The 22,970-nt window shown below is 34.7% G+C and overlaps 1 protein-coding gene across 17 annotated transcripts in view; it reads right to left on the bottom strand.

Moving 5' to 3' along the window:
* Positions 1–22,970, bottom strand: part of ROBO2 (roundabout guidance receptor 2) — a 1,750,895-nt gene that overhangs the window by 143,884 nt on the left and 1,584,041 nt on the right. For all 17 annotated transcript variants that reach the window (XM_063703928.1, XM_055380941.2, XM_055380947.2 and 14 more), the window contains one exon: positions 14,726–14,864. In XM_063703928.1, the coding sequence (XP_063559998.1) occupies positions 14,726–14,864 (139 nt within the window). The remainder of the gene's footprint in view (positions 1–14,725; positions 14,865–22,970) is intronic.

Raw genomic sequence — 22,970 nt, 5'->3', positions numbered from 1 at the left:
TTATTTTCATTATTGTCCTTAATATGCAACACTCTTTTGACAATTTTTCCAGTAACTTTTCATAGATTATTTAAATAAAATCTGGTGCAACTTCCTGAATTTATTACTTTTAAATACTTTAAAAATATTGCAGGTATTATTTTCAATAAGTTCTTGACTAAGTAGAACTTGGAAATTTACTGTTAAAAATACAAATATATTACAACTAAGAAGAACAACTAAGAAGAACATTTGTTCCTACTGGAACAAATAAAGTTGTGGTAGCAAGTTAAGCTATCCTTTCATTTAGAAATAATTGTTTTACTGGATGAAATACTTTCAAAACTGGTTTTACAATAGGACTAGAAATTGCATTATCAGATTTGGAAAAGTAGATATAGCTCATAGTTGTGCGTTTGGGTAGAAATTAACCTCAACTTTAAGTCCTTTTAGAACAGGACTTTAGGGATCACATCCACAAGAATCCACAGAGCTCACAGCTCAGACTGGAAGTTTTTAGATAGGCAGAGCCCATTCTTGCAGTCTTCTGTGTGCAAGAAGAAATGCTGTGATAAGAGACAGCCCATTCATGGTAAAATTGGTAAAATGTATTTCCGAATGTGCCATCTATTTGGCGGCCTTGCTGTCTTTGTTGGAAAAATGCTAAGAAGTCTCCTTCATCAGTGTTCAAACTGAGAACTAGCTGGGGAAGTGACTACATTATCAGAGGGATGTTCAGTCCGGGATGCTGTGGAAGATTCAAAAGGCTCTCTTCTTTTTTCTTTTGCCAAGAGAAACTTCCTCTTGAAATGTGTTTATGGAATAATTCATGAATTCCATACAACCTCATAGGAATACTTCTGATCATTAAATGTTTCACATAACTTGTGGGTTTGTAGGTCTATTTGAAAATGAGGTTCAGACACTCCTCTAATTAGGATATTCTTTACTAGTTTCGTCAATTCAGCAACTATTTGATGTGCAAGGAATATAAAGAAAAATTATCTGCCTTATATATTCTAGAAAAGGTGCAAAAATATACATTCATCTCAAATCATTAGAAAACCAATAGGTCCTCTTCTTGTGTTAAATGATGACATGCCTATATCAAACCAAATTATGATATTATTCATTTATCTCATTTTGTATAACCATCATATCTTGGGCAACAAAAAAGATTATTATCTTTGAAGTGTATTTCAGTGAATTATATTCTATTATTTTTGCCCTAACATTAAAAACAAAAATAAAAATTACATAAAATAACTAATTGAGCAATGCCCAGATTGATTTTTTCCATGAAATCAGCATTTCTTAACCTCTACACCATTGCCATTTTGGGTCAGATTATTTATTCTTTACTGTGGGAGTTGTCCTGTGCATAGCAAGACGTTTAGCCGCATTCTTGGTGTCTACCCACTAGATGCCAGTAGCACCCAATCTCCCAAATGTGGCAATCAAAAATGTCTCCAGACATTGCCAAATGTATATCAGGAAACGGGGGAAGCAAATTTGCCCCTCGTTGAGAATCACTGCACTAAAGGACTAACTCGTGAGCACCATGTGACAGTCATAGGACTGGATATTTAGGATTGTTAGGATTAAACATAAATAAGGCAAAGGGAGTTGGGGAGATAAAGAAATAATTATAATAATGATGATCTGAGCACTATTTTCTCTTAGAAAGTTGTTCCAAGTGTGCACAATGGAGACACTGGGGACACCACGCAGTATATTTTGAGCAGAAGAATCACTTTATTTTCTGTTTACTGAACTTTGGACTCTGTATGAGTTTGCTCAAGTTAGAAAGTTATATAGAAATATACAAAACAAAATGTCACCAGCCATTGACTAACACATGGAATGAAGGGCGTCCTGGGTCCAACATAAGCCATGAGCACAAGCTTTTAATATTAGAGAGACCTGAGGTTTGAATCCAGTTTTGTTACCATGTTTCCTGTGACCTTGAGCATGTTTTTCACTGTCTCTAACCTTCAGATTTCTCCTCTGTTTAAAGAAGGGACTCATACTTCAAGGCTGTTGGAAGCATTAATTAAAAATATTGTGTAGCCACTAAGCAGAAAGCCAGTGAGCCCTTAAAATAAAATTAGTTTATGCTATTATTTTTAAATATGTTTTACTGAAATAAATTACTGTATATAGTAGTCAAGAAAGTGGGCTTTGGATTTGGATTTGGATTCAAATCTCTCTCATTTAAATTTGCCCCTCAGATTCTTCATTTATCAAATAACAATGATAAGAGTTCCTGTTTCATAAGAAAATTGAGAAGATTAAATGAGTTATTTCTAAGGAAAGCACTTGTAAATAGTAGCTATTACTCCCATATTTAATATATTTTAAGATGCACATTTTTATATTTTAACACCTCCAGAATTAGGAATCATCTTATCATAGATGGCATATCATAGTTGATTTGGTCATTTTTCCTCTCCTTAACTCAGAGAAAAAGTACTATTAAATCTCACAATCAATTCTACCTTGGATTCAGTGACAGAAAATACTATTACATGATTAAAAATGATGAGACTGAATAATACCTTTTGACTTCTCTATTTATTGAACACACCACCTTTTGACCAGGCACCCAAGTTACAAATCTCAGCATTACTTTTTAATCTCTCTTTTTCCAATAACTCTGACATACAATTATTTGCCAATTGAAAAAAAAAAAAAAGGTTTTCTTGTATGACCACTTGTATTAATGTCCATATTTGTGTAACTCACACAATACACTCAATGTATTCCCTAAACTATATTTCAAACAGCTTCCTACCAGGTGTGCCTACTTCCAAACTTTCTCTGTTCCAAGCTACTCTACATAAAAGAATCAGTTTTCTAAAGGTGGACACAAAGATGCATTTCTATTCAATGTGCTTCAATTAATCCCCATTTTATGGTGTATTCCATATAAACACTTCACTTGAAATTAAAGGGTTTCATAATAGAACCACAACTAACCTTTTGTGGCCTTAAGTGCCACTCCTCCATGTTCCAGGCAAACCGAATCACTAATTGTTGGCCCACGCTTTCCAAAGCTTTTTCATCCTGCTTCCTTCTTTTGAAATAGCCATTGCAGCTCCACTTATGAAAATTCAATTTCCCCTTTCAGACCTATCTCTAGTTTCATATAGGAATAGACTATCTTCTATTTCCTGAAGCCATAAAGAGCCTCAAATATCATAGTTTTTATATAGTTCACCTTATTTAATAATGTTATGCATATCTCACACTCCCTACTAAAATCCTTGAGAACAATCTCATCTTTTTTTATTTCTTGAAATATCAACACAGAATATTCAATGAATGGGATTATTTTTGAAATAATTCTTGATATATAATATTTGATTAGTCTAGCGATTTGGGGTTCACATTTGAGAAAATCAACTATATATATGTCTTACTATAAATTATGTTCATAATGAAGACAAAAGCATTTTCTTTCTCACTTTTAAATAATCTCTCAAATAAAGATAACAGGTCTCTTTTACTTTTTTGTTTCTGTTATTTGTGGTGGTAAATATTTGGACAAACTGTTAGAAAATGTCAGTTAGTGGGTTGGAATGTTTATGGCTTTAATTGAACATTTTTTTTTTTTTTTTGAGAAGCACTGCACTGAATGTCTTAACTGGTGAGTACCATGTGTCAGAAATAGGACATATTTTTATAACAACTGCCATTTATTTAAAGAATTGCAATGATATAGCATACCCAACCAGATCGTCTTTATAAAGGTTTCAAATGTCTGTACTGATGAATGAGTTGAATGGTATTACAATACCTTTTGTAATTTTAACATCATGCTCATAAGAATAACTGGCAGAATTTTTATGCTGAGATCTTATTATGATGTTATCCCATAGGTCTATATGATGAATCACTTCTCAGAGGGACTTCTAATTTCTCGGCAAGGACTCACTGAGCCCTAGGGCTAACCTCCCACCTCCAAATATGGCCTTTTAAAATGAAGCGCCAGTGAGTTATACTATGTAACAACTGAAACAGAGATCCCCCAAAAAATGACTTCACTGAAGGGGATCAGGGTATACCCTGAAATACTTTGAAACTATTTGTCCTCCCATTCCTTATATTTGGCAATTATATCTCCTTCATACACTAACAAAGATATATTCCTTGTTCATGTAATTGTAATACTGGATCTCAGAAATTATTCTGTTTTTATCCCTTCTCTTTTAATTCATACCAGTTAATTAAAATAATAGTATCAAATAACAACTTTTCCTGAGGGACCATTACATAGTTTTAAAAAATGAAAAAAATATTTATTGGGTAGAAAATATATAGCCTAGAACTCAGTCCTACCTGTTAACTCATAACCATCCATGGAACTATTGATATTCAAACATTATCAGGAAATTAGCAAAAATCGTACTCTTAGTACCTATTGATTTATTTTTGAAGAAACTTTTTTTCCTCCAAATAGCTTTATTATTATTTTATTTTTATTTATTTATTTATTTATTTAGAGACGGAGTCTCTCTCTGTGGCCCAGGCTGGAGTGCAGTGGCGCGATCTTGGCTCTCTGCAAGCTCTGCCTCCCGGGTTCACGCCATTCTCCTGCCTCAGCCTCCCGAGTAGCTGGGACTACAGGCGCCGCCACCACGCCTGGCTAATTTTTTGTATTTTTATTAGAGACGGGGTTTCACCGTGTTAGCCAGGATGGTCTCGATCTCCTGACCTCGTGATCCGCCCACCTCGGCTTCCCAAAGTGCTGGGATTACAGGCGTGAGCCACCGCGCCTGGCCATTTATATTATTATTTTTTTAATTTATATTGACAATTTTTTGTGGGTACATAGTAGGGTACGTGAGATGTTTTGATACAGGCATGCAGTGTGAAATAAGCACATCGTAGAGAATGGGGTATCTATCCATCCCCTCAAGAATTTATCCTTCAAGTTACAAACAATCCAGTTCCATTATTTAAATTATTTTAAAATATAGAATTGTTATTATTGACTATACTTACCATATTTTAGTACACTTAAATTTGGTCTGAGAACTTTGTTAGACAGTGAATATGAAAGATGAATTAAACTATCAATACCCTAGAAGAGTTCATCATTCTAGATGTATACATAGTCCTCCCTCAGTATCCACTGGGGCTTAGTTCCAGGACTGCCATCCCCACAACCCTGAAAATACCAAAATCTGAGGACGTCCAAATCCTTTATATAAAATAACGTAGTATTTGCATATAACCTATGTACATCCTCCTGCAACTTTAAATCATCGTAGATTATCATATCTAATCTAAATGCTATGTAAATCATTGTAATACTGTATTTTTATTTCTATTATTTTTATTGTTGCTTTTTAATTTTTTTTATCAGAATTGGTTAAATCCACAGATGTGGCACCCATGGATGGAGAGGGCCAATCATACTCTACTCACACTATTTGACTCTTTCAGCAAGCACTTCTTTAACTTCTAATATGTTTCCAGTGAAATTATTTTTTCTTACCCAATATAGTGTTGAGAAGAAAAGAATATAAGTTAAAATATTCCATGAGAAAAAATAGATTTGTTTTAAATTTTTTGTCAATAAGTAGTATAAAATAATGATTTTAAAGGAAAAGACATAAACTTATTTATTTGACATAATAAACATATATTATGGGAACTAAGTGCCCTTATAATAAAAATTTTCAAAACTTTAACATGTGCTTTCTATATAGATATATTCTGTGACTATATGATAAAAATTCTACTTCTAGGGAAGCATATGCTAGACTGTCTTTTCCTTATCTTCAATCCCAATTAAAAAATGAAGAAAAGTTCTTCCCACTCAGCACCACTATGTAGTAGCCAAAAGTGTGGACTTTGAAGCCAGACATCCTAGGTCCCTTAGTCAGTGATGTTGGCATATTTATCCTCTCTGCATATCAGTTTTGATATTTATATTATAGGTATAATAATGTTTACATCATAGCATTTTCTAAAAATAAAATAGCACTATTGTAAGATGCTTAGATTATTTCTGGTATACAGTAAGCACTATGTAAATATCATTTATTAATATTATATTTATGGGAAAGGAAAATGCAGTCAGAAACAGCATCAGTACCGGCTTTTTAACAATAAAAGCCTAAGTAAGCATTCAGGGTCAAGAACAATTTTGAATGAAAAAAATGTCTAAAATATAAATAAGTTTACAAGATGCCCTCTATACATAAAATGTGGTTGTCACTGGATAATAGACACATAGGTAATATTAATTGTCTTCTTTATGTCCATCTATTTCAATTTTCTGGTTTCTTTTTTTCTTCTATTGAAAAAAAATATTACCGTGCTTCTCTAATTGTTTTGAGAGATTGACATAGAATTATACAATTTCAGAATTTGAGGACAGCACCGAAACCGTTCAATCCAACATAGTTTGCAGATATGGACTCTGGTTCTCAGACATGTTACATGAATTGCTTAAAATAACATGATGAATTATGGCAGAGCTGGGATAAGAACATTGATCTCTTAAATTATATTATACCTTTCAGCCTCATGTTACAATTCAACTTATTAAGAATAATAACAAAAATCAGTTAGAAATATATTTTTAGAATAACCCCTGGGGTGATTAAAACTTATTTGCATGATTCTAACCACAAATTGTCTTGTGCACACAAGTATTTGTGTTAATATAATTAATTAAACAACTTTTTTTTTACCTTTTGCTTAGAGTTAATGTTAAGAACCTAGGTACAGGGGACAGTGTCTCCAGTGGTAAATATCCATCCACTTGTGTGATATGGCGGGATATGAGAGCTACCTTCTGGTAAGCCTCTGGCTTGTCCTATAGTTTGGTTTAAGGTAAAATGTTGCCCTAGTCGCTACCTCAGCCTAACTGAATGCTCTAACAACCACACTTTGATGGAAGAAGCACATCTACTGTGGCTCCTGTTTGGACATTACGCACATGGCAATGACAGGTGGCACGCAGACAGATCCTTTTGCCCTGCATACTGGCACCTGGTCTTGGCTCTGCCCACACACAAGAGCTGTCAGTTAACAGACAGCAGAGCATCTCTGACTTCAAGGCATTTCATATTCCAAGTATGTTCCAGCTTGTTAGTTGACCACTGGCCAGAACCCAAATTGGAGGCCAGTTCCAGCATTGTTCCTAAGCTGAGATTCTTAACAGATGGGCCAATGTGGTCACAGGACTAGGCAACTTGCACTCCCCACCCTAGGTGGCAATTAGTTTTGTGTTAACAGCAACTATTAGCACCTATTTGATGAAAACACAGGAAAACTACCATTCTGTCATCCCTCTGAAAGTTGTCAATTAATCCTGTTTGTAAAAACAAAATCTATATCTTCAGTTTCCAAGAAGGTAAACTTGAACTGTTCTAAGTTTAAATTTTTATAATGTCAAGACATTTTATGTGTGGCTTACGAAGTCGGTCTAAAAATTACCTATTGCTGTATACTATGTTTATACTTTGTTTATATATATGTTTATATGTTATATATGTTTATATGTTTATACTTTGTTTATATATATGTTTATATGTTTATGTTACTCTATTGCTGTATACTATGTTTATTTAGTTATTCATAATATAGTATTTCTAACCAATTATCTAGTTTCTATCTAAAATATAAGATTCGTAGGTGACTCAAATCCTTAAATAATTAATAATCATATAATTATCATGCCCTCTCATTTAAAATAGAGATTTCATGCTAGACAGATTCTAAGTTCAGTTCTGGCCCTAATGCTTACTAATATGTGGCCTTAAAAACCTAACTTGTTTAAGCTTCTGTTTCTGTAACCCTCAAGTAGGAGTAATATTATGCGGTAATACTATGCTTTAAAAATAATGGAATTAACATATGTAAAAAGCATTTATTGCATTGCAAGGCACATGGTAAGTCCTCCCTAAATACTTGCTTTTAACATTACACATCTTTTTATAATAATGGTTTTATGCTTATTACTCACAGACAAACAAAACAGTATGTGTGAAATGTGAAGGTCTCAACCTAGGTGACTGATTGCACTGGAGCTGGCGCACAATACCAGGAGAATGTATAGCTTACTAAAGGTAGAAAATGCAGGCAACTTTCAGACTTGGCAAAGTCACTGGAAACATTTATAAATGAATCTATATAATTTAAAAGCAGGCCAGACACGGTGGCTCACACCTGTAATCCCAGCACTTTGGGAGGCTAAAGTGGGTGGATCATGAGGTCAGAAGTTCCAGACGAGCCTGGCCAACATGGTGAAACCCCGTCTCTACCAAAAAGACAAAAATTAGCTGGGCGTGGTGGTGGGCGCCTATAGTCCCAGCTACTCAGGAGGCTGAGGCAGGAGAATCACTTGAACCCGGGAGGTGGAGGTTGCAGTGAGCCGGGATCGTGCCACTGCACTCCAGCATGGGTGACAGAGTAAGACTCCGTCAAAAAAAAAAAAAAAAAAAAGCATAAGTGATACCTATTTAAAAATAATATTGTATATGTTTCTATGGAAATCATATGGCCAAAGATAGGAAAATGTGTCATTATATACAAATTATATATTTTATTTTTTTTAGCATTAATTTTTTCCCTGTAGTTAACTGTATAATTAATAAATGCCACCAATCAGGTGGATTTGTAAAACTGAGGCACCATGTATGTGCATCCATTGTACAATGTTTACAGTGCTTTGAAATGGTTATATCATTTTAATAGCCCTTTGAGTTAGAATGGATGGCATAATTCTTCACCCTATAAGATCAGTAAAAATATAGGTTAATCGCCAGTCCTACCTCATTGCTGGGCCATATTTTCAGGATGTAAAACATAGAGTTTAAATAGCTTCTTCAAGATCACATTCCTAGTTTGCAGTAGAGAAATTTGTCAAATATCATTTCCAGAAAATGGGAGTGTAAATAAACTAAATGATCAAACAGTAGCAGAACAAGGCCTAAAGTCTAAAACCCCTTGGTAATGGCCTAAATATTTGTATGTTATTGTAATTTGTATTAAAAGGTCCCACAGTCATTGCTCATGAAGTTTCTAATTGTTTTTAGACAGACATGGATAAGACATCTGTATAGCATAAAAAATAAAGATTTTTCATTTACACTTTTTCTTTAAATTTGTGACTTTTAAAGTCACAAAAAAGGAACCAGTCCATTTTTTAGATGTCATTTACAATATTTTGTACACATTGCTTCATTGCTTTTCTCCTGTTCTTAGATTTTCCTTCTTTTGCTAAGACCATTTCACTTGCCCAGTCTTTACCAGCCAACCTAATCAGTGTGGTTATTTATCGGGAGCTCAAATTATTGCATGTCCTTGATGCATACACTATATGTGAAGAAGGCCCATCGCCTCCTAAGGGTAGCTGAGCACCTGTTCAGCATCTCTGTGTCCCAGAAGCACATGCTGTAAACAATAGAGCTTCCAAACAATTAATCTAAACACATTTTGCAGGGCTAAGAAGAAAGAGCCACTTTGTATAAAAATGCCATCCAAAAAAAAAAAAAAAGGAATTATAAGTAGTTCCATTCAGTTTCTTTTCTTAAAGAATCATGTGCTTATGCAAATCTCACATTTCATGGAACTAAAAACTCTGAAAATTCTCTCTTAAAATAGACTTGCACTTTAGAAAAGGAAATTCTGTCAGTGGGTTAAGGAAAATTGATAGAATTTTGCTCTATATATCTTGAAACTCTTATTCTCTACTCCCTTTTCTATTTTATGAAATATTCATTAATTATATCCACTATGTGCAAGCCATCAACTGCATTTAGGATTTGCAGGCATATGTAAAAATGTAAATGGCATATTTTATTTCCTTTTACTTCTGACAAGCTATTATGAACATTCCTTTCTCTGCTGTGGAAGAGAGAAGTTCTTATTGAGGAACTTAGTGTCACTTTAAAGTTAGTTTAGAAAATAAAAATGAAATAAAAAAGATAAAGGAGGTAATGGTAATATGCTGAAAGTTATATGATTGATGAGAGATATTAAGTCTCCTGTTTACAGTTCTTTAAAGACTGCTAATAATGAAATGAAATACAAACTCTGCTGACATGCACAGATAAGAATTCACAATTAGATTAATCACACTAACTCTTACCCAAGTTCTGAGAGGGATTTTTTTTTAAAATTCTCATTAATATTAAATTGAGCAGAATATTGTAGTGTTGTCATATTTCAATTTATTTTTATATCTTTGGTTACAAATGTATTATACTGTTTCTTTATGGCATGTTGCTTGTGTTATGTTAATGTTTCTTCATGTGATACTTTTTTACAGAGCTTTAGCACATAAATATATTTATATAACAAAAATATACAATAAACCTATGTTATGACGGAACATGGCATAAGATGGAACCTCACCTCATTTATTATAAATACTGACAACTTCTATCACATAAAACACTTTGTGAAAAGATGTATTGAAGGCACTCTATCAAGAGAGTATTAATAAGCAAAATGTTGGATATTTGCCTGCAAAAGACAGACAGTACCCAAGAAAATAACTAGAGCTGTTCCAATTTACTTCTTTACTGTATTTGGAATGTAAATACTTTCCCACGTCACCCAATCTCACTAATATAAAACAAAAACTAAAGAACTGATAACAGTTAACTTACCTTGTTCAAAACGACTCACTTTTTCAAACTTGCAATGAGCATTATAAATGTAGTAGGCACTCACTAAATGTAGGTAAACCCAAAAGTGCATCTTCTTCTATTTAAATTATGCTTTCAAAATGTGCTTCAAAAATCATAATCACTATAAACTATAAAATGCCTTTCACTTGCTTGTTCCTCCTGCTCACTTTATTTTCACGTTAGTGTTATGAAATTTTTGTCCATAACACATATGTATTGAAACCATCTAGAAAACAGTATTGGTACTTGGCACAGAATCAGTATGCTTCCTGAAATACTCAATTGTGAAATGGTAATATCTTCAGAAGTCTCTGCGAGGAATTAACAGTTTGGCACTAATATGTATAATGTAGACTCCTTCCCATTTTGTCCCTTGGTCGCATGGAAAATGTCCACATAAATAATTTTCCCTAGTTGAGCATAAGGGTTATTGTTAGACTTGCTATGCTTCCTACCAAACTGAAACATTCATCTTTTCAGAAAATGTTTTAATACAACTCACTAAGAGTCTGTTGTAATTTCATTAAAGGTAGTTACTGAGAAAGGTCAGGAGTTTAAGACTAAATAAAAGAAAGAGGCATATCAGTACTACTCAAAAAATATTTTCAAGGCAAGGGGAAAAATACTCCCTTAATTCATCTCTGGTTACTGAAAGGTTGGCACAGATATCTTCTTCTGTGTTGAAGGTTTTAATAGCTCTCACAGCATTTCATAAATTTAAACTTGAATTGAAAAGCTTTTCTTGTCTCCAAAAGAAAAATAGTCACATATTACTTACATAGTAATTACAGGCTATGCAGCTGCCCTACAAAGCTTTCGTATAAATGTGTTAAGCATGAACCACTACACAAACCTTATTCAAATTTCATTAAGTGTTAAGCCAAAGAAATGTCATGCACCACACCAATTGCTTATACAAGAACAATGGCCATCTCCCTAGTCTGAGACCTAAATAATGTAATAGAATCAATGTTGTTGATTTAGTCTACAGTTGGCTAAAAGTTATTACTGTTATTCCTCACCAAGGAAAGAGGTGTCTTTCTCTCTCATTATGCATAAGTGAGGCTTATGCTAATACATACAAATCGAGGAATGAATAAACTCCTCTGAAACATCACTTAAAGACTGGGAATTCAAGAAAAAGTACATGCTTCTTTCATGATGAAATACTGACCTCAGTTTCTACATTGCACTTATCCATCCTTGCTTTAAGCCTTTCTAACAAAACAATTTAAAGCTTACACAGCACTTCCATTTGTCCAATATTTTTAAAATATTTAACTGGTTACACAAAGTACTACAATAATATGCCGGTAAAAAGAATAAAGAGGCCAAAGCTATGAAAATGTTTTAAAGGAAGTTAGTGAAAATAAGATTTCTCATGCTTTCAACCTTGTTGTTTAGTGGCCTTGATATCATACCTTCTGATAGTGTAGCTTTAATGCTGTTGTTTGATTTATATGTATCATTTGTACTTTGAAGCAAATGAATTTGGCAAGATTTAGAGAACAGTGTAGCAGCTTAAGTTGTCAGGTTTATGACCTAACACCTACGTTAAGCTGGAAATAATCAAACTAGGCTCAATTCATTTTTATTTTATCTTAATTCAGGAACATAGACATGTTAAAATGCAATGCACACTTATAATTCTCTATTTTTAATACTTTTTTCAACTAGCTCGTGCTCAATGTTTGAAAATTAACAGGGTGGCCAGTGCTGTTATATGGATATAATGTGCCCGCTGACACAATGTGCTAAGAAGAGTATGTCATTTCTAGGGTATTCTTTTTAAAAACCTATAAACACAGTCTAATCCGGCTAATCCAAGTTTGGGGCACATTCGATAGCATACCTGGCCAGCACTTCCCTTCAAGGTTGTTAAGGTCACAAAACTAGAAAAACTAAGAACCTGTAACAGGACGGAGGAGACTGGAGAGATATGAGAACAAATGCAGAAGTCTATGATACCCAACTCAATAATTACCTGAACTGGACTTGGAGCAGAAAGAGGACAATGATGAAAACCTGGGAGAGCCAAATAATGTATACACTTTACTTAATTATTACCTATCAAGCTTTGCTCATTAGTTGTGACAAATGTTTTATTGTCATGTAAGATATTAACAATAAGGAAAACTGGGTGTAGTGTAAACGGGAACTCTCTGTTACTAACTTTTGTAACTTTCCTATAAATCAAAATTATTCCAAAATTAAAGGTTTTTAAAGTTTCAATGCACAAGGGCATATACTCCCAGTTATTTAAAATAAACCTGTGTTTACACTAGGATAAATTTTACTACAGAATTAATCTCTTCACCTTACATTAACATTTTAAAATTATTCACTACATGCTCTCAAATTTGAAGAAAGTTGCTGACTATATATAGAGGATGGACAGTAACAATTCAATAGTGTAAACTCTCCTTGTTTTCTAACCTGCTTCTCCAATGAGAGGGCATGAAAAGCCTCACATTTACAAACCTCTTCTACTAATACCATTCCTTTAAAGACAGATGTCTGGCATTAAAATGATAAAAGAAACACAATGATGACTTTCCCCACTACATAGGCTGAAAAACTAACTGAATTAATGTTTTCACTTGTTTTGTTCCTGTAGATTGTAAAGAACCTCTCAGTAACTATTATAAATGGTTGATGCATTTGAATCCAGTTTATTCAATCCATGAGTGACATGTCTTTTGAAGTAAAGTATCCAATCATATCTAGGGACTTATAAAATCGAGATTTCAAAATGAATATTTACATTTAGGAAATTACTGATAGCAGTGAAAGCACATAAAAGGTATACAGCTTCGGAGGAAGCATGGTTAATATCAGTCAGTTGAAAGAAACAAAGTTGTTTTGTTTTTTTTTTGTTTGTTTTTTGTGTTTTCTTTTTGAGACAGTCTCACTCTGTCGCCCAGGCTGGAGTACAGTGGCACGATCTTGACTCACTGCAACCACTGCCTCCCGGGTTCAAGCGATTCTCCACACTCAGCCTCCCGAGTAGCTGGGATTACAGGTATGTGTCACCACACCCAGCTAACTTTTTGTATTTTTAGTAGAGACAGGGTTTCACCCTGTTGGTCAGGCTGGTCTTGAACTCCTAACCTGAAATGATCCACCTGCCTTGGCCTCCCAAAGTGCTGGGATTACAGGTGTCAGCCACTGTGCCCAGCCAAAAAATTTTTTAAAAAAAAAGAAAAATTAGAAAAACACAGCCTGTACAATTTTATGCAGGCAGTAATTGGAGAATGCATGATGGTTGTAATATCAGCAGGTAGAACTAGCAGGAAGGCATAACAAATCTTAAAGATAAAATTACATGTGTTAAAACAACAACAACAAAAAACACTTGAATTACTTATTTGATTCTAAATGGCAAGGCCTTAGGGAAATTTCTATAACAACAAGTCAAAATTATTTTTATATATGATGAAAAGCATTTTTGAATATAGGTGAGAGTTTGAGAGACTGGGTTTGGGGGTTTTGTGATAAGAACAATAAGAAGGAGATGGAAGAGAAGGTCTCCATGAAGAGATGGAAAAAAGAAAGTGACAGGAGGTCTCTGTGTTGGAAATCCCCTATGTGAAAAATGATGCCAACTACTTGCTACCATTTCAGTGTTGTGCTGACCTTTCCTTTACTCCAGGACTTACAGTCAGCCACATGCAATAGTCTTTTGTTAGTTATGCTTTGGGCCACAGAGGTGACAAAGGGTATCCAGAGGGGATGAAGCATGGGAACGGGCAGTCATTGATGGAGGCCTGCAGGGGGCATTCTGCAGGAACAGAATGGTATACCTCAAAGGGTCCAGGGGAAAGAAGGCACCCAGGAATCCTTGGTATCTGGGGATAAGAGGTGGAATGAAGAATCAAGCATTAATGTAGATACTCATTGAAAGAGTGACATTGAAAGCCTGGAGGACTTTAATATACAAACAGTAAATATGTGGCTTGCATATGTAAAAATCACATGAGTGAAAGTACCCCAAGACATAGGAGTGTTTGGTGGTGGCATTGTAGCTGTCCTTTTATTTTCTAATTATTCATTGGTTATCTAACAATCTTCCATCCATATGTTGGTCTTACCTTCCTCTTGGCAAGTCTGCATCATCCTTTTTCCACCTCACAGTTGGTTGAGGATCTCCTTGGACTTGACAACGAAATTCTACAGCTTCTTCCTCCAGTACCACCTGGTTAATTGGCCTCCTGAGAAATGTGGGTCGTTCTTGAAAAAAAAAAATGAAACAATGGTAAAATGAGATAAACTATTATGCATGCTTTATGTACATTATGAAAAAAGCAAAGGAAACCTAATTTACTTTTGGTACACAGGTACCTAACTGTGTACCTCAGCTGTGTTTTAATAAGGCCTTGTGAATCCAATGTCATTCAATAAAATAAAATATTTTGGAACAAAGGAATAGCTACAGTTTGCACATAAGACAATACAACCTTTGGAAAAAAATATTAAATTGATTTTTCAGTGAATCCCTTGGCTAAATCAGGTGGATCCTATCATAAAAAATCAGAACACTGAATTCTACAGGAAAAAGAGAGATTAAAAATGTTTACAATAATCTATTATCGGGGTTCAAAGTGGGAAAACTAGAAGTTGAAAGGGATAAAAACATTTAAAAAACAAATATTAATATTCCTCAAGAATGCTAGAGAAAACCAAAAAATGTGTACTTTCACATATATGTATTACCTAGATTTTCCCACTTAAGCTATGATTTGATAAGGACTCAATATTCCCATGATTATTTTAACTTCATGTATGGAAAGATGTCTACCTGATTTTTTCTCTTAAATACAAAGACTGTCATTATTAATTGTTGCAAACTATTTATTTATCAATTTTTTGAGGTTTTCTCCAATGGTCTTCTCTTAAGTGTTTGAGATATCTACCCATTTTTTTTTACTTAATTTTATGTTTTTTATTTCTTCAGTAATCTGTTTTACTGTTTTCATCCTTTCTTCTTTTATTAATCTGTATTTGGCACTGTTAAATTGTATTCTAGCACTCTTCTACATAAAGCTAGAGAAAAATAAGTCTGTATCCATAAAAATCTTTTCCTATCCATAAGATTCTTAGCCTCTGAGGATATAAAACAAAAAGTAGTTTTATGTATCACCAGACATTGGCATTCCTTGTCCAGTTTCTTCTCTTTTGGATAATGGTCTGAGACTGGAAAAATTGTCATTTAAATTTTATTAGCCCATATCTGCAAATCACAAACAAATTCAATATTGCTACTTACTGAGGTAGAAAGAGAACTAAGCCAAGGAAAAGAAAGATGAGATCTGTAGGAAGCTGACACAATTTTTCTGGCCATCTGGACATATTTAGCCACCTAGAACTTGAGTTTCAAACCTTCTAATTTAAAATTTTGTATACAGTGGCACAAAAACTAAAATGTATTCAGCAGGAAACCTTCAAAGAAAATAAATTACTTCAAATAATAGACGTTAAGAGTATAAATAAGAGTATTTGATTTTATTGACTAAATCAAGTTCCATATTTATAAAACAAATGTGTAAGTGGCAAGATAAATATTTTATTGCAATAAAACCAGCTACCATTGGCATTTAGAAGGAAGACTATTGTATCTCTCCAGAGAATTTGACAGTAGGGATCAAAATTTTCTGCATATGCTAGAGTATCCGTACTCTGGGACTCAAAAATCCCAAGCAATAAAACAAGGCAAATAGAATTTTATCATGAAAAATTTTGTAAATGCAGAATTGACAAACAATCCATAAAAACTAAAGAAAAACACGGTTGCATCTAAAGATTTTAGACGCCAGCAAATTGTGCCCTGTAGACAACATGTCGGATAAAATAATTTAGTGTTACTTTTTTCAACTCTGGACACTATGTGCCCAAAACAGCTATTTTGGGGCTGGCATAGTTAGTATTGAGCTATTATTTCTGGTAGTTAAATAGGCAATAGGATTAATATATCCTTATGAGGGTCCCAAATGCTAATAGTAAAAAATAAATCATTAGCATAGGAAGCGGGATCGACTTCTTCTGTGCTATCAGGCGCAGCTATTCATCCAGTTCATCCAAAAACTACATTAACCCAATGTTAAAGAGGTTTGAGACACTATTCATATTACTCCAGATTGAAAAATGATTCATCAAGAGAAGACCTGTCCTGTTCCCTTTGATTTTAGTGGGAGTAGCATACTACATCCTGACACTGGGATGAACAAGCTAGAGAAGTCTTTCTCTCATCCACTGACTCATTCAGCACATGTTAATGCACCCACTCCTAGAGGCTTTCACTAAGTGGTCAAGCTGGTGAATAGTGAGCAGGTTAGTTACACTGGGGAAAGTGGTGAGAGACAAAGCTAGGCAGAGAGTGAGTGATAAGACCATGAAGGCCCTGTTCACCACTCAAGGACTGTGAGCTCTGCCCTGAGGTTGATAGAAAGCTATTGAAGGACTTTAAGTAAGTAAGCAACGTGTTGAATAAGCATATGAAAAAGGTCGTGTTGGTACGTCTGTGAAAGATAAATTAGAAGAGAAACATAAAGTCGTGAATTAGGTCAAAGCGTTCTTGTAAGAAATTATTTCAGCTTAAACTGACACAATGGTTCATAGGATGTCGAAAAGGGGACAGACAAGAGAGATCAAAACTGGGTGATCAGTCAGACGCATAGGGTGAAAAGGAAACTCTAGGAAGTGTCTCAACTTTTCATTTAGCAAATTGAAACAGACCGGCAGGTAAAACATGGATTGTGTGTGAGTGTGGGCATGTGTGTGTGAGTTTGTGTGTGTAAGCTCCTTTCATCATAGAAATGGTAAGAATGAGAAAAATGAACCTCTTATGCCTAAGCCATTGTTAGGCAGATTTCTATTACTTGAAGCCAAATAAATTTTCAATGAGATAAAGGAGGTTACTTATATAATAGGAAGAGAAATAAAGATAAATATGATCAAATCTGTAGATATAGCTATCAAATTACAAATCATCTAAATAAAGAAGGAATCAAAAAGACTTTTTAAACGTGATGAAGATATTTTGCCAGAAATTAAATGCCAAAATTGTCTTAAAAGTAAAATACAGGCCGGGCGCGGTGGCTCACGCCTGTAATCCCAGCACTTTCGGAGGCCGAGGTGGGCAGATCACGAGGTCAGGAAATCGAGACCATCCTGGCTAACACGGTGAAACCTCGTCTCTACTAAAAATTAGCCGGGGGCGGTGGCGGGCACCTGTAGTCCCAGCTACTCGGGAGGCTGAGGCAGGAGAATGGTGTGAACCCGGGAAGCGGAGCTTGCAGTGAGCCGAGATTGGGCCCCTGCACTCCAGCCTGGGAGACAGAGTGAGACTCCGTCCCAAAAAAAAAAAAAAGTAAAATACAAAAGTCATGCCCATTGAAGTCCGGAACAAGACGGGCATGCCGACATTAAAAATCAGTAAGAAAAAGGAAATATGAGCCCTGAAGAAGAACCAAAGCCACCATTACTTCCAGACACTCTGCAAAATATAACAATGCAGAACAGTGGCTTCGATAATTGATAACTGCAACAAAACTAAGAAGTCCATAGGATAATTGCAGCAAAACTGACAATATTGGAAAATGCGAGATTTTAGGATAAATTGCAGCAAACTTATACATTGAAAAACTGTTAAGTCGTTGCAATATTAAAACTATCTACCTGTCTAATATGAAAAGTTTTCATGACATTATGCTGGGTATAAAATAAATTGAAAAACAATATGTGAGACCAGTTCCATTAAAATACTTATATTTTCAGGCAAAGTTTGTGTATGCTTTCCTTAACATGCTAACAGTCACAAAATCACAACATATAATTAATCCAAATGGCAAACGTTACATCAGAGATGTCTCAAAACTAAGCTGTCCCTTCCTCAAGGGGATACCATTAGGATCCTTAAGGGTTTTTTGGTCATGGTACTTGTTCTAAGCCTCATTGTTTTATATGGAGACACGTGGAGGCACTTGATTTATAATTTCAAGAAGAATCAAGATACAGGATCCCTGCTGCTGTTCAAATGAACTCAGCAGGGGTGCAGGACTTCACAATGAACCTTCTCTCTTCCCTGCTACCCTCAAGCAGAGTCCAGTTGCTTAGCAACTGGATAACCACAGGAGCCTATGTGGTATACAATTTTTGGAAGTCTGACATTGGCTCATGGTGAAAAATGTAATTCAATGGATAGAAAAACAAATCAAAGCAAAACAAAGGCAAAGAATAAATGAGATGAAAGTCGCCTGCACATACATGACACATCAACATGGGTTTTATACCTGGGTATTAGGATGTGCTGTCCAACATGTGACATGGGAAATTCCTGAGATACTGGAGCTTGGTCACATATTTTAAAGTATTATTCTGAGAATTTCCATAGCACCCTTTCTAACAATTATCTCTAAACTGTGTTATTCATTATTCCAGTTGTTTTCTGTTAATTATACTAAACTCACCTTCTGCTTTGCAATTTTCATAATTACCCACAGAAAACATTATGTTAAAAACTGTAGGTTTGCCTAACATTTATTTAAATGGAGAAATTTTTTGTAAGAACTATTTTCCACTTTTCTTAACCAACTTTATTTCCAGAAAATCTGAGAATCAGAAACATAAATATGAAGACTAAAGAAGTTGTACAGGCCAAAAATGTATTACAAATGCATTGGATCTGCAGTGGCAACTGTTACAATAAGCCAAACACAAAGCCAAGGCCCTTTCAGACACAAATTTAAAAAATTATAAGGAAGTAACTTGAGTCTCCCCTTTTGACTCAAAATCATCTCCAAAAAAATGAAAACTAGATGGATTAGAAAGTAAGTTGATAAAAGAACCATCCAATACATTGATAAGTGATCACACTCAATATCTATTAATGCTCCATAGAGTTTGGACAATTAGAGCTCTGTACAATTAAAATAAGTATGCATGAAAATCTTAAACTATTGAATAACAAGCAAACTTAATGTTAAAACATGTCAAAACAAGGTCACTGATTTTTTTCATGTTAATACCTTATATCTGACCACATATTGAAAAACGGGGAAGAAATCTCAAGGGTCGTTTGCTGACTGCTTATCAATTACATCAGAGCTTCTCTGAATGGGCTGATCTCTAATTATATAACTGCAGAGTGATCAGAGGCAATGTCTTTGCCAATGCAATTAACATTTTTCTATGTGAGATTAACAGGATTTGAATCACCTGCATAACTTGCTTACAAGGTTAATCTCTCTTGGGACAGTAGTGTTGTTTGCCAGTGTGTTTCTGTAAAGTATGGCTCTCAAGTAGTCAGCCCTGTCAATTTAGTTCCAAACTGGCGTTTTGGAAAAATCCAATTTTATATACAGCTATGATAAAATCAAATGCCAAGTCTCTTGTAGTTATGTCAAAAATATTCAGACAGCAAATATACAATTTAACACAAAATACCATAAATCTGAAATGTGGTTGCATAGTATCTCTTAAGTTCCTTAGTTACATGAAAAAATTAAGTGCCCAGCAAACAAATTTCTCTTTTTAACTGTATTCAGTCATTGAAAATGGCTTTAAAATTGTCAATCACTGTGTCGTAACAGCTATTTCTCAAATGACCATAAAATTTTAAAAATAAACTTCGCTTAACATTATAAAATTAGTGTTATGGCAATAATTACATAGGTAGAGTTCTTTAAGTCCTGTAAGACCAAAGCTATGTAATAAAAGGACATTAGAGTTAACCACTGCTTGTAAACCTTATCTTGACTTCAGCTCACCCAGAAAGACCTGCCACCCTGTAGTGTCAATTAAATTGGAAGCCAGATGGCCCTGGTAGGTCTCCTTTTATTTAACTGGGCATGTATGAGGTGAGGATGGGCTTGATAGTCATTGAATGTGAATTATCATGCCCTTCCAGAAAAAGACTGAATGATAATGATCAGGCTGTCTGAATGTGATTAAATAAATCCTGACTGCATTAGTTTCTTTTTGGCTAGAACTTTCCTTGCCTGAGAAAATTCATCCTATGAAGTAAAGACAAATATAGATAAATGTTCTCAGAGGAAAAAAATGCCTCTCTCACCACATATTAGAGGCAAAATTTCATGTTATTGCTGATAACATGATATAAGAGTCCAGGCGAGAGCAGGGGCTCTGCCTATTCATTCCATGATTAGTATTTATATTGTAGATTATCAACTATTATCTCTCATTCAAATACTGAAAACCAGTATCATCAACCCCAATCTCTGTCCTCATCTTCCCCAAAATGGTTAGTTCTCAATCTGAACATCGTACTGTGAAAATAATCAGTTGGCACAGAGTTTCCAGTAATCTTTTTGGAGAATAACAACTAAATATGAATTAACAACAATAGATCTTGTGCCATTTGAAAAAAGCTTCCAGTGAAAAGACAAAGAACAATGTGGTATGGAGCCATGGTGGTGGGGGATGGTGGGGAAGAGAAACTAAGAGGAAATAAAAGCAGAGAAGCGTCACAAGATAACTTTACTTAAAAAAAAGTGTTATTAAAATTCTGTGATACAGCAAAAGAAACTATCAGAGTGATCGGACAACCTACACAATGGGAGAAAATATTTGCAATCTAAGCATCTGACAAAGGTCTAATATCCAGATGTACAAGGGAACTTAAACAAATTTACAAGAAAAAACAAACAACCCCCATTAAAAAGTGGGCAAAGAGCATGAACAGACACTTCTCAAAAGAAGACATTCCTGTGGCTAACAAACATATGAAAAAAAGTTCAACATCACTGATTATTAGAGAAATGCAAATCAAAACCACAATGAGATACCATCTCATGCCAGTCAGAATGGCAATTATTAAAAAGTCATGTAACAACAGATGCTGGTGAGGTTGCAGAGAAATAGGAATGCTTTTACACAGTTGGTGGGAATGTAAATTAGTTCAACTGTTGTGGAAGACAGTGTGGCGATTCCTCAAGGATCTAGAACCAGAAATACCATTACTATTACGGGGTAGATACCCAAAGGAATATAAATCATTCTATTATAAATATATATGCACACATATGTTCATTGTAGCACTATTCACAATAGCAAAGACATGGAATCAACCCAAATGCCCATCATGGACTGAATAAAGAAAATGTGGTACAAATACACCATGGAATACTATGCTGTCATAAAAAGGAATCAGATCATGTCCTTTGCAGGGACACAGATGGAGCTGGAAGCCATTATCCTTAGCAAACTACTGCAGAAACAGAAAACCAAACACTGCGTGTTCTTACTTATAAGTGGGAGCTGAACAATGGTAACATATGAACACATCAGGGGAACAACACACACTGGAGCCTGTCAAAAAGGGCATGGTGAGGGAGAGCATCAGAAAGAATAGCTAATGGATGTGGGACCAAATACCTAGGTGATAGGTTAATCTGTGCAGCAAACCACCATGGCACAAGTTTACCTAGGTAACAAACCTACACATCCTGCACATGGACCTGGGGACTTAATAAAAGCTGGTAAAAAAAAATAAAATAAAATACAAATTACAAAAACAACACTCTCTGCTACAAGAGAAGTCATAATACCCATGAAACAAGAACAGGATGCTATAAGTAAGGAGGAATTAGAGAAAAGAAAAACCAAGGAGGTTTAAAATCTAATTGATGAAAACATGTTTGACAAAGAAAAATTAAAAAAAATTAAACATTTCATTGAATTGTTTTGGTTGAGAGTTTTCAGATTGAGACTGCTCATCAACTTACAGCACAGAAAAGAAAAGAAAGAGTGTCAAACTAAGGTAATGTATTGAACCATTTCAGAAAACTGGAGTAAAGAGAGCACCAAACATTTGGGAAGAAAAGAAAAAGAAAAATAAAACTGATCACATACAAAGATACAGGATACAGGAATCAGAATCACAGTAGACTTCTCAAGAGCATCATGAGACGCTAAATGATGTTAGAGTCACAACTGTAATATTCTGAGCAAAAATATTATTTCAGTCAAATTCCCTAACTAAAATATAATTCTAAACTAGAACTCTAAGGTCTGGAGAGAATGAAAGCATTTTGGTTGGGAATGTGCTCCAAGCTTCAGCCAAGCAGAAAGAAGTTGAAAACCCCTTCTGAAAAGAGGGGTTAACCAAGAAAGAAACAAACATAGGATGCAGAAAACAGCAGATCCAGCATTCCAGACAAGGAAGACAAAAGCAGAATTAGGTTTACGGGGTTGACCTAAGGAATGTCTAACCAAGTCAGATCAGGCAGCCTCAGGGAAGACTGTAGTGAAGGAGACTTAATAGCTAAAGTCTAAAAAAATGATTGTAGAAGATTTTATAGTTTCTGTTAGAGATTTCAA

Source organism: Gorilla gorilla, chromosome 2, assembly GCF_029281585.2.
Source record: "Gorilla gorilla gorilla isolate KB3781 chromosome 2, NHGRI_mGorGor1-v2.1_pri, whole genome shotgun sequence".
Taxonomy (NCBI): Eukaryota; Metazoa; Chordata; class Mammalia; order Primates; family Hominidae; genus Gorilla; species Gorilla gorilla.
This window is presented reverse-complemented; position numbering and strand designations above follow the sequence as displayed.